The 12,003-nt window shown below is 47.0% G+C and overlaps 1 protein-coding gene across 5 annotated transcripts in view; it reads left to right on the top strand.

The window, feature by feature from the left end:
• Nucleotides 1–12,003, top strand: part of kirrel1b (kirre like nephrin family adhesion molecule 1b) — a 102,893-nt gene that overhangs the window by 32,713 nt on the left and 58,177 nt on the right. For all 5 annotated transcript variants that reach the window (XR_007925206.1, XM_051863400.1, XM_051863386.1 and 2 more), the window contains exons 7-10: nucleotides 6,940–7,088; nucleotides 7,577–7,704; nucleotides 10,566–10,692; nucleotides 10,925–11,025. Coding sequence is in view for 4 of the 5 variants with exons in the window: in XM_051863400.1 (XP_051719360.1) it covers nucleotides 6,940–7,088; nucleotides 7,577–7,704; nucleotides 10,566–10,692; nucleotides 10,925–11,025 (505 nt within the window). In the remaining variant the exon portion in view is untranslated. The remainder of the gene's footprint in view (nucleotides 1–6,939; nucleotides 7,089–7,576; nucleotides 7,705–10,565; nucleotides 10,693–10,924; nucleotides 11,026–12,003) is intronic.

Below are 12,003 nucleotides of genomic sequence, written 5' to 3'. Positions count from 1 at the left end.
CCAAATATTGTCCTATCCTAACAAACCATACATCAATAGAAAGCTTATTTATTCAGCTGATGTATAAGTTTAAATTTAAAAACCGACCCTTATGACTAGTTTTGTGGTCCAGGTTCATATATGTGTGTGTTGGAATTTTATTTTAGTATCATTGAGATACTACAGATTTTTTTTAATGCTTTTATTTTTTTTTTTTTAGTTTTATTAGGTTAGTTTAATTGCAGTTTAGTAAGTTTTTTTGTGTGTTTTTGTCTTTTTGTTTATGTGTATATAGTTGTTCCCATTCAGTCGGTCACGTTCGACGTACGTCGGACAGACCGACGAATAGGAATCTCGCTAGAGAGGCCAATCTACTTCGAGTGTAACTACAACGAGCCAATGCACATTGGCATGCAATCATATGCATCAGCTGCTCGCCTCGCAGCGCGGGTATATAACGAGCAGCAGGTGCGTTGCATCTTCAGCTTTTCGCTTCGGAGCCGAACGGTGTTGTTCCTGTTCTCTGCAAGCAAGTGTCTGCTAGAAGACGAGTCAAGCTTTTTGGTTGAACTTCTCTTTTTTTTCGAGTGCGGGCGAACAGCACAGCAGCGGGGTCGAAGTCCTCTCTTTATTTTCTATTTTTTGTTTCGTTTGCCGTTATAGAGCAAATAGCTGTTTTGACAGCGTCAGAAGGCTGTTCTCACGGCCGGTACGGTGCGCTTCGAGCGCTGAAAGCCGTTTTTACGGCTGGTAAGAGTGAGCGCCTTCAAAGAGAGAAAGAGCACACGACAGGCTGCACACAATCCCTGTCTGTGTTGCGGCGGCCGTTCCCCTGCGTGCTTCAGCACTCTAAAAGAGTAAAGTCCCTAAAAGAGCTTACACAAATAGAGCTTGCGTCTTTTTAAAGATGACATTCTATTTGTGTGTTTCTGGATGCGGTCGTTTCCTGTCCTCACTGACGGCCACGATCACTGTTTCACATGTCTGGGCGCGTGCTGAAACGATGTTCGTGGGTGGTTCATGTTTTCGTATGAGAACATGATCACGTCGACACGCCGGTCGTGACTCTTCTTTCTCCGGGAAGCTTGAGTCCCCTCTGTTGTTGGCCAGCTGCCGCTTGTGTGTAAAAGCACAGCCGCGGGTCTGCCCGACACTCTGGGAGACCGCGGAGATCAGCGAGAGCAAACCTCTCGCTCCTCTGCGTGTCGTGTGCCGTCGAGCTGTCTGGCTGCAGCGCGGGTTGTCACGGCAACCCAGCGCTCGCTCGGCGCTCTAGATGCGCGGTCTCCTTGCCTAATCTCCATTGTAGCGCCCTCTCTGGTGCACCAGAAGAGGTCTACTTTGGTGAAATGGCTTGGGTGTCTTGAGGTTGAGGGGTTCCTTCGGGGAACCAACCCCCTAGGGCCCCTCCCTCTAGCGCATTACATGCTGTGCAGCTTCTGGATTGGATTGCTGGTCCTCTTCATAGGGGAACCTAGCATTCCATTTAGGGCTCCAGCTGAGGGTCAGATGTCGATTGCAGCATCGGAGAGAGGGCTGTTATGCTCTGGAAATGAGGGTGACGCTGCCCACTGTAATGGTGTGTGCTGATGCTGACTCAGATTCAGAGTTTACAGCCATGCTTTCCTGGGTGTTCCGGATGTGCATGAAAAACTTGGCAGTATGGAGCTATATTGGTGCCATAAATATGGAATGCCAAAAGTGCCAAAATCTGCATAAGTTTTTACTCTCTCACTACCCTTATGGGTGGGGTGGCTGTTCACAGACCACACCCACCCTGCATGTGAGGCCAAGGCACTCTTTATGCATGAGGGTAGTTCTGAGCCGGGGTTGAGCTGCGCTTGTTGACTGACCGTGATCAAAGTCACGGCGCAGGCCTTCGGCCAGACGATGTCCACCTCAGTGGTCCAGAAGCGCCCCCCTGGCTTACCTTGCTGAGGTGCAAGAGGTCGTCAAGCTAAACGCTTTCTCGACACTCCCATCTCACAAGGTGGCCTTTTCGGTGACACTGTCGGGGACTGAGCCCAGCAGTTCTCCTCAGTTAGTGGCAGACCGGGGAGCCTCCCCCGACAAACCATTGAGTTCCTCGTGGGCCCTCAGTCTGCTCGTCGCCAAGGGTGTCGTCCCCTGCAGAATAAAAAAAAAAAAAAAAAAAACTACGGCCCAGTCTGCTCTACTGTGTCCGCTGCAGGAAGATGACACCTCCCGTCTCTGCTACTGTTTAAGTGGTTAGTGAAAAATCACCCCTGAGACGGGTGACCCAGAGACGGGTGGGGCTGCTCTCCCCCCCCGGAGGAGGGCCGGGTGGTAAATCCTGTTGGTTGGGTTTCTGTTCTCCCGCTGGTCCAACAGCCAGCGGTACCCAAATTTTCAAAAAGAGAGCAGTTCCTCCATCTCTGGGTCTGAAGAGGGCTCGGAGAGCAGTGGGAGGAGAAAAACCTCACCACCCTCATCCCCCTCTTCCTTCGCCAGAGGGCAGCAGCGTACAGTCGAGAAGGCAGCAAAGCCTCTCCTGCGCCCCCTGCCCAACCGTGGAACCAGGTAGGTGTTGCACAGCACACTCTGACCCCGCTTCGGGCCGCCTCGCAGAGAGAGCCTCCCGAGCTGCGTCCCTGTGTTCCACCTCGCTGCCTCACTGCGGGTACGCCTGCGGTCCCTTTGATCCCGCCTGTACGGTCTCTGTGAGCCTGGTTAGCGCTCCCCAGTCCGTCTCGCTGGCTCATTCGGACCATCGGGCTCGGCTATGCGATTCAGTTCGCCCGGCGTCCCCCCAAGTTCAGGGGTGTCCACCTCACTGCAGTGAAGGCTGTCGATGCCCGTGTCTTGCGTGCGGAGATCGCGGTCCTACTGGCGAAGGACGCGATAGAGCCGGTCCCTCCAGCCGATATGAGGTCAGGGTTCTACAGTCCCTACTTCATTGTACCCAAGAAAAGCGGTGGGTTACGACTGATCCTGGATCTGTGAGTTTTGAATCGGAGCCTTCACAAGCTACCGTTCAAAATGCTCACGCAGAAATGCATTTTCGAGTGCATCCGTCCCCAGGATTGGTTTGCAGCAATCGACCTGAAGGACGTGTACTTTCATGTTCGATTCTTCCGCGACACAGGCCATTCCTGCGTTTTTGCGTTCGAAGGTCAAGCATATCAGTACAGAGTCTTACCCTTCGGGCTGGCCCTGTCTCCCCGCGTCTTCACGAAGGTCGTGGAGGGAGCCCTTGTTCCCATGAGAGAACAGGGTGTTCGCATCCTTAACTATCTCGACGACTGGCTCATTCTGGCACAGTCCCGGGATCAGTGGTGCGAACACAGGGATTTGGTGCTCAGACACCTCAGCCAGTTGGGTCTTCAGGTCAACTGGGAAAAGAGCAAACTCGCCCCGGTGCAGAGGATCTCTTTTCTCGGTATGGAGTTGGATTCGGTCGAACAGATAGCACGCCTCACAGAGGAACGTGCTCAGTCGGTGTTGAACTGCCTGAATACGTTCAACGGCAGGACAGCGGTTCCACTGAAATTTTTTCAGAGGCTCCTGGGGCATATGGCAGCCGCAGCGGCAGTAACCCCGCTCGGTCTGCTTCATATGAGACCGCTTCAACACTGGCTCCACGGCCGGATCCCGAGATGGGCGTGGCAACGCGGCACGTTCCGGGTGGCAATCACTCAGGAGTGCCGCCAAACCTTCAGCCCGTGGTCGGACCCCTTGTTTCTTCGGGCTGGAGTACCCCTAGAGCAGGTGTCCCGGCATGCTGTGGTATTCACGGATGCCTCTGCCACAGGCTGGGGTGCCACGTATAACGGGCATGCAGTGTCAGGGGTTGGACGGGCCCCCATCTGCATTGGCACATCAACTGCCTCGAGTTGCTAGCGGTACGCCTTGCCCTGAGCCGCCTCAAAGGGCCGCTACGGGGCAAGCATGTACTGGTCCGGACGGACAACACTGCGACCGTTGCGTACATCAACCGTCAAGGTGGTCTACGCTCCCGTCGCATGTCGCAACTCGCCCGCCATCTCCTCCTCTGGAGTCAGAAGCATCTGAGGTCGCTTCGTGCCATTCATATTCCCGGTGTGCTCAACCGTGTGGCCCACGAGCTATCACGAGCTGCGCGGCCAGGAGAGTGGCGACTCCACCCCCAGGTGGTCCAGCTGATTTGGAGAGAGTTCGGAGAGGCTCAGGTAGACCTGTTTGCCTCACCAGAAACCTCCCATTGCCGGTTGTTTTACTCCCTGTCCGGGGAACACTCGGAACAGACGCACTGGCGCTCAGCTGGCCCCGGGGCCTTCGCAAATATGCGTTTCCCCCAGTGAGCCTACTTGCACAGACCCTGTGCAAAGTCAGGGAGGACGAGGAGCAGGTTCTGCTAGTTGCGCCCTATTGGCCCAACCGGACCTGGTTCCCAGAACTCTCACTCCTCGCGACAGCCCCTCCCTGGCCCATTCCTCTGAGGAAGGACCTTCTTTCTCAGAGACGGGGCACTCTCTGGCACCCGCGTCCAGACCTCTGGAAACTCCATGTCTGGTCCCTGGACGGGACGCGGAGGTTCTAGGTGACTTACCCCCCGAGGTACTTAACACCATCGCTTCGGCACGTGCTCCGTCTACGAGACGGGCTTACGCCTTGAAGTGGAACCTGTTCGTCGAGTGGTGTTCTTCTCGTCGAGAGGACCCCCGAAGATGCTCGATCGGTGTCGTGCTTTCCTTCTTGCAGCAGGGGTTGGAGCGTAGGCTGTCCCCCTCCACCCTCAAAGTCCATACTGCTGCTATCTCCGCATATCATGACCACATAGATGGCAAATCTGTTGGTCAGCACGACCTGGTCGTCAGGTTCCTTAGGGGGGCGAGGCGGTTAAATCCTCCTCGTCCTCCCTCCATACCCTCTTGGGACCTTGCTCTGGTGCTGAGAGCACTTCAGATTGCTCCCTTTGAGCCCTTGCAATCAGCAGACTTAAAGATTCTGTCTATGAAGACTTTGCTGCTGGTTGCATTGGCCTCCATCAAGAGGGTAGGGGACCTGCAGTCTTTTTCGGTCGACGAATCGTGCCTGGAGTTCGGGCCGGGTGACGGCCATGTGGTACTGAGACCCCGGCCTGGCTTGTGCCCAAGGTTCCTACCACTCCCTTCAGGGACCAGGTAGTGAGCCTGCAAGCGCTGCCCTCGGAGGAGGCAGACCCAGCCCTGGCTTTGCTCTGTCCAGTTCGCGCTTTGCGACTGTACATAGACAGAACTCAAAGCTTCAGGACCTCAGACCAGCTCTTGTCTGTTACGGAGGCCAGCAGAAGGGAAAGGCTGTCTCCAAGCAGAGGATGGCCCACTGGATAGTGGATGCCATCGCCCTGGCTTACCAAGCTCAGGGCGTGCCCTGCCCGCTCAGGTTGCATGCGCACTCCACGAGAGGCATCGCATCTTCCTGGGCGCTGCCTCGTGGCGCCTCGCTACAGACATCTGTAGAGCTGCGGGCTGGGCGACACCTAACACGTTCGCTAGATTCTATAGCCTTCGTGTCGAGCCGGTCTCCTCCCGTGTTCTCACCTCAGGTCAGAGGCACGGAGAGGCCCCGGCTTAGTGTCGGCTTGCTGCGCTTACATGCGCTTTTTTCTCCAGAGAGTCCCTACAAGGCAGACCCTGTTGAGTCCTCCGATCTCCCTTCGGCAGCCGACGTGGCGGAGCGTCTGGCGCTAGGCCTATACTCCGTTGTATCCTTGAGAACCGGGTTTAGGCTGGGTACCATATGTGTGACCCTACTGGGATCCCATATGTCTAGTTCCACGGTTGCTCCTAAACGAAGCCCGTGTCTTTCCCTCTGGGAGAACCCACCTCTCATCGAGTTGGAGTCACCCCAGTTCTTCCATATGTAGTACAGCCTACGGGTTAGTCCATATGTACTTCTCCACTTAACTCCTTCGGGAAGGATGTGGCTTCCGCAGCGTTCCTTTCCCAGCGGAAGGGTACGCTTTCCCAGCGTTATCCAATAGTCTCACTGAATGGGTTTTGGGGAACAGCAGTGATTGACACTCTCTGTGTTAGCCCTGTCCCACCGTCCGTAGGCAAGGGGGTTCAGGTGGCTTACAACAGAGCGCTGGAAGAGGGCAGCCCCTGTGGCGCTTTGGTAGGGATTCCTATTCGTCGGTCTGTCCGACGTACGTCGAACGTGACCGACTGAATGGGAACGTCTCGGTTACAAAGGTAACCCTCGTTCCCTGAAGGAGGGAACGGAGACGTACGTCCCGTCGCCACAGTCGCTGTACCCCGCTGATGCTGCCGCCTATCCGGTTCGGCTCCTCAGCGAAAACCTGAAGATGCAACGCACCTGCTGCTCGTTATATACCCGCGCTGCGAGGCGAGCAGCTGATGCATATGATTGCATGCCAATGTGCATTGGCTCGTTGTAGTTACACTTGAAGTAGATTGGCCTCTCTAGCGAGATTCCTATTCGTCGGTCTGTCCGACGTACGTCTCCGTTCCCTCCTTCAGGGAACGAGGGTTACCTTTGTAACCGAGACGTTATTAAATGTAGTTCCAAACGTAGGTTCGGGAGGAGCCTAAACATTCAGTCCTGTCAATCATCATTACGAGCGTATATAAGCAGCAGTCATTGCGTCATCCCAGAAGACAATTCTTCCAGCATCCCTCCTCCTCCCCATCTCCTCCTCTATTTCTCTTATTTTCCCTCTATGCTGTACTGTTATAGGGGGGTTTAACTCAGAGTTTGAGCCTCCTTCAAGGACAGCAAGCCAAGTTTGTTTTACCATTAACCATTCAGACTGAATGGGCAGGCAAACTAGTTGTGAATTAGTTATTTTACTACATCAAGTTAAACTATATGAAAATAAGAAGAGTTGGCAACTAGCTGAAATAAAATAATCTATTTTAATATTTTATAATCTTTTTAAATATTTTTTTTATTTCAAATAATGAAAATGTTTTAATTTTAGTTTTAGTTAATTACAATAACCCTGGTGTGTTGTAGGTGGGCTAAAGGGGGCGTGATTCTGGACGGAGCAAGAGAAAGTGTGTTTGAGACGACAGCAGATCACTCGTTCTTCACTGAGCCCGTGTCCTGCCTGGTCTTTAATGCAGTGGGCAGCACTAACGTCAGTATATTGGTGGACGTTCACTGTGAGTATCTCAGTCGGTCAGTTCAATGATCTACCATACATGTCCATTTATGGGTGTATGTTAGACCATATGTGTTTGCCACATGTTTTTTATTTTTTTTTATTTTTTTTTATTTCAGTCCCAAATATAAATATAATTTAAAATAATTTAAAACAAAAAGTAAAAGCATAAATTTGTATTTTTCAGTGTGCTCTGACTTGGCATTTCCATATCTAGAAAACACCATTTCCACATCCACACATTGGGAAATGTGTTTCTTAAAAAGCAGATTGAACTTATTCTGATGCCAGTGTGTATAATTTCAATTAGGGTTATAATATTTAAGGAAATTTTACTAACTATTATTTTATGTTTTTGTTTTTTTAAGTTTAATTTTGTTAAGTTTAGTTCATTATATATTTATTGTATTTTTTTTGTAATTTTTTTTTTTTTTTTTTTAATCATCTTTGTAATTGTTGTAGTTAATGACTTTATTTTCTCTCTTGTAGTTGGTCCGATTTTGGTGGTGGAGCCGAGGCCTGTGACAGTGGACGTCGACTCTGATGTCACACTCAACTGCAAATGGTCAGGAAATCCTCCACTCACCCTCACATGGACCAAGAAGGGCTCCAGTATGGTAAGTGCACACTAGATAATGGATCCTACATATTTCAGTATGTATCGATACTGAAATATCTGAAAGGGTTCCAATACTCCTTTTCTGCAGTATCGATACACTGATACCAGTTGCGCATTCTCACTCTCTCTTCTCTCTGACGAAAAATTGACACACACCCACCTCCTCTCACTCACTTGTCGCATTCGCTCTGACTGAATAGCACTTGTATTTCGCACTCACACCAAAAGCGTGCACGCCACTGATCTATATATGTGGCGCTCTCATCAATCCACCTATCAAACAGCTCACAAGTATCAAATTGACTTCTTTTTCGTGGCTTATTGCGCTTAAACAAATACGTACAAAATTATGTAAAAATGCCTGTCTTGCTGAGTATTCAGGTAAATACAGTGAGTTTTGGAACGTAAATAGTTGAGAGAAAATGCATGTCGTGTAACAGTATATTGGATCCATGCATAAGCTCGTAAAGTGACAGCAGCCTCATAAACCTGCTGCTTTCTATCATGTTATTCAAAAAACAAAAGACAAAGAGAAAATCTCTCACTGCTCTTGACTGAATAACTTTTGTAACTTTAATTGTAAGCATGAAAATAATGTCATTTACAGGTGCTGGTCATATAATTAGAATATCATCAAAAAGTTGATTTATTTCACTAATTCCATTCAAAAAGTGAAACTTGTATATTATATTCATTCATTACACACAGACTGATATATTACAAATGTTTATTTCTTTTAATTTTGATGATTATAACTGACAACTAAGGAAAATCCCAAATTCAGTATCTCAGATAATTAGAATATTACTTAAGACCAATACAAAGAAAGGATTTTTAGAAATCTTGGCCAACTGAAAAGTATGTACATGGAAAGTATGAGCATGTACAGCACTCAATACTTAGTTGGGGCTCCTTTTGCCTGAATTACTTCAGCAATGCGGCATGGCATGGAGTTGATCAGTCTGTGGCACTGCTCAGGTGTTATAAGAGCCCAGGTTGCTCTGATAGTGGCCTTCAGCTCTTCTGCATTGTTGGGTCTGGCATATCGCATCTTCCTCTTCACAATACCCCATAGATTTTCTATGGGGTTAAGGTCAGGCGAGTTTGCTGGCCAATTAAGAACAGGGATACCATGGTCCTTAAACCAGGTACTGGCAGCTTTGGCACTGTGTGCAGGTGCCAAATCCTGTTGGAAAATAAAATCTGCATCTCCATAAAGTTGGTCAGCAGCAGGAAGCTTGAAGTGCTCTAAAACTTCCTGGTATACGGCTGTGTTGACCTTGGACCTCAGAAAACACAGTGGACCAACACCAGCAGATGACATGGCACCCCAAACCATCACTGACTCTGGAAACTTTACACTGGACCTCAAGCAACGTGGATTGTGTGCCTTCCTCCAGACTCTGGGACCCTGATTTCCAAAGGAAATGCAAAATTTACTTTCATCAAAGAACATAACTTTGGACCACTCAGCAGCAGTCCAGTCCTTTTTGTCTTTAGCCCAGGTGAGATGCTTCTGACGCTGTCTGTTGTTCAAGAGTGGCTTGACACAAGGAATGCGACAGCTAAAACCCATGTCTTGCATACGTCTGTGCGTAGTGGTTCTTGAAGCACTGACTCCAGCTGCAGTCCACTCTTTGTGAATCTCCCCCACATTTTTGAATGGGTTTTGTTTCACAATCCTCTCCAGGGTGCGGTTATCCCTATTGCTTGTACGCTTTTTTCTACCACATCTTTTCCTTCCCTTCGCCTCTCTATTAATGTGCTTGGACACAGAGCTCTGTGAACAGCCAGCCTCTTTTGCAATGACCTTTTGTGTCTTGCCCTCCTTGTGCAAGGTGTCAATGGTCGTCTTTTGGACAACTGTCAAGTCAGCAGTCTTCCCCATGATTGTTTAGCCTACAGAACTAGACTGAGAGACCATTTAAAGGCCTTTGCAGGTGTTTTGAGTTAATTAGCTGATTAGAGTGTGGCACCAGGTGTCTTCAATATTGAACCTCTACACAATATTCTAATTTTCTGAGATACTGAATTTGGGATTTTCCTTAGTTGTCAGTTATAATCATCAAAATTAAAAGAAATAAACATTTGAAATATATCAGTCTGTGTGTAATGAATGAATATAATATACAAGTTTCACTTTTTGAATGGAATTAGTGAAATAAATCAACTTTTTGATGATATTCTAATTATATGACCAGCACCTTTATTACTCACCCTCATGTCGTTCTACACCCCTTACGGTGTTGAACCTTCGTTCATCTTCGGAACACAAATTAAGATATTTTTGATGAAATCCGATGGCTCAGTGAGGCCTCTATTGCCAGCAATGTCACTGAACCTCTCAAGATCCAGAAATGCACTAAAAACATCTTTAAAACAGTTATCTATCCAACAGTTATCTATCAATATCTAGTGATAGGGGATTTCAAAACACTGCTTCAAAGCTTTATGAATCTTTTGTTTCGAATCAGTGGTTTGGAGCGCCAAAGTCACGTGATTTCAGTAAACGAGGCTTCGTTTACACGATCCGAACCACAATTCGAAACAAAAGATTTGTAAAGCTCTATTGTATTGTATTCTATTGCATTTATTTGTGCTATCGTTTGCAATTTGTTTATTTGTTCTTTTTTTATTACTGACTTTGTACTTCTCTTTTTTTTTGTAAATATAGTTCAACAGTTCAAATAAAGCCTCCCTGTTAAGCTATTACAATAAAATTACCCAAATTATATAATTGCACTCACAAAAAAAAAAAAAAAAAAAAATTAGCTAATAACACTGCACAAGAAACAAAAATGCTGTATAGACCATTTGTAACAATGTCTATCTTTTTTTATTCCACTCTTTGTTGTTTAGGTTCTCAGTAATAGTAATCAGTTATTTCTGAAGTCTGTGAGTCAGGCGGACGCAGGACAGTATGTGTGTAAAGCCATCGTCCCCAGAATCGGCGTCGGTGAGACAGAGGTCACTCTTACAGTCAATGGTCAGTAACATACAATTAACTACACAAAAATACATCTTTGTAAATATACACATTTTGAACCTGCAATTTAAAAATATGTCCACAGTTGAAAAGTCATCTTCTCACATGGCTCAAAATTCCTATGGACTTTATGATTCCAGATAACATAAACAATCTATTTAAATTCCTGCACAAGGCTGCTAAAATATGAAAAGCATGATATGACTCTGTTATGATGTGATTGGCTGTCCAGGTCCTCCAATCATCTCGAGTGAGCCAATCCAGTACGCCGTAAGAGGAGAGAAGGGGGAAATCAAGTGCTACATAGCCAGCACCCCTCCGCCGGACAAAATCGTGAGTTGAAATCCCACTCTATATAATACTGTACATGTACACAACTTTTATTACAGGTTATTCATGACTGTCTAAAGACAGCACATGTGGCATGCTGTGATTAACAGCAGACAACACTTTTCAGGCATCCCTCAAGATCTTTTTGAGGTGGAGCTCATTCTTCCTTTTTTAGGTGTAGGAAATTCTGGTTATGCTCTAACATAATTTTTCTGGGTTTTCAATGCTGTTCCTTGGCACTAGAAATGACATAAAGCAGCTTTAAGTACATATACTGCCCCTAGAATGTATTCTCTTAATGTGTCTCTTACTGTACTTGTTTTATTCGTCCTTCTTTTATCATCTTTACACTATACTTGATTGAATACTGAAAGAGAGATAGAGCAATGCCAAAGGAAGCGTGAAAAATAGAGGTCAAGAAGATATCAAATGAGACATGAAAGATGAGGTGGGCTGACGGGAAGGGGGGGGAGAAAAAGAGTGACGGCGCAGAACAAAGTCCTGTACCTTTCAGTGTCGATTATCACTGGCAGACGACGCGACATGACAGACAAATGAGTGAGCTTTTAACAATCTCAGCACTTTACTCAACGCTCTGCCTCTTTTCCTCTTTCCTCTCTCGCTCTCTCTCCTACTTTCTCTCTTCCACCTGTCCTCTAGTCACCCTCCTCTTTTTCATTCTCCTTCATCCACCTTTCTAGTCACTCTTTTTCCTTTCTCTATTTTAGCATGCTTCATTGGCACAATAGATACTGCTGTGCCAAATAAGTAAAATAAAAGTTAATTAAGAATAGTGCAAATGCAGTAAACAAGTAAATAAAAGCATGGTGTATAAAAAAATAAAAATAAATAAATAAAGTAAAATAAAATGAAACAAAAGTCCACAAATATAACAAATTAGAATAATTTATTAGGATAATATTTAAGCAAATTATTAAAGTGGATAACAATAAAATTAAAAATATATGTGCCTGTAATAGT

Source organism: Ctenopharyngodon idella, chromosome 2, assembly GCF_019924925.1.
Source record: "Ctenopharyngodon idella isolate HZGC_01 chromosome 2, HZGC01, whole genome shotgun sequence".
Classification (NCBI taxonomy): Eukaryota; Metazoa; Chordata; class Actinopteri; order Cypriniformes; family Xenocyprididae; genus Ctenopharyngodon; species Ctenopharyngodon idella.
The sequence above is the reverse complement of the archived record's forward strand: the minus strand, read 5'-3'. Positions and strand labels throughout refer to the sequence as shown.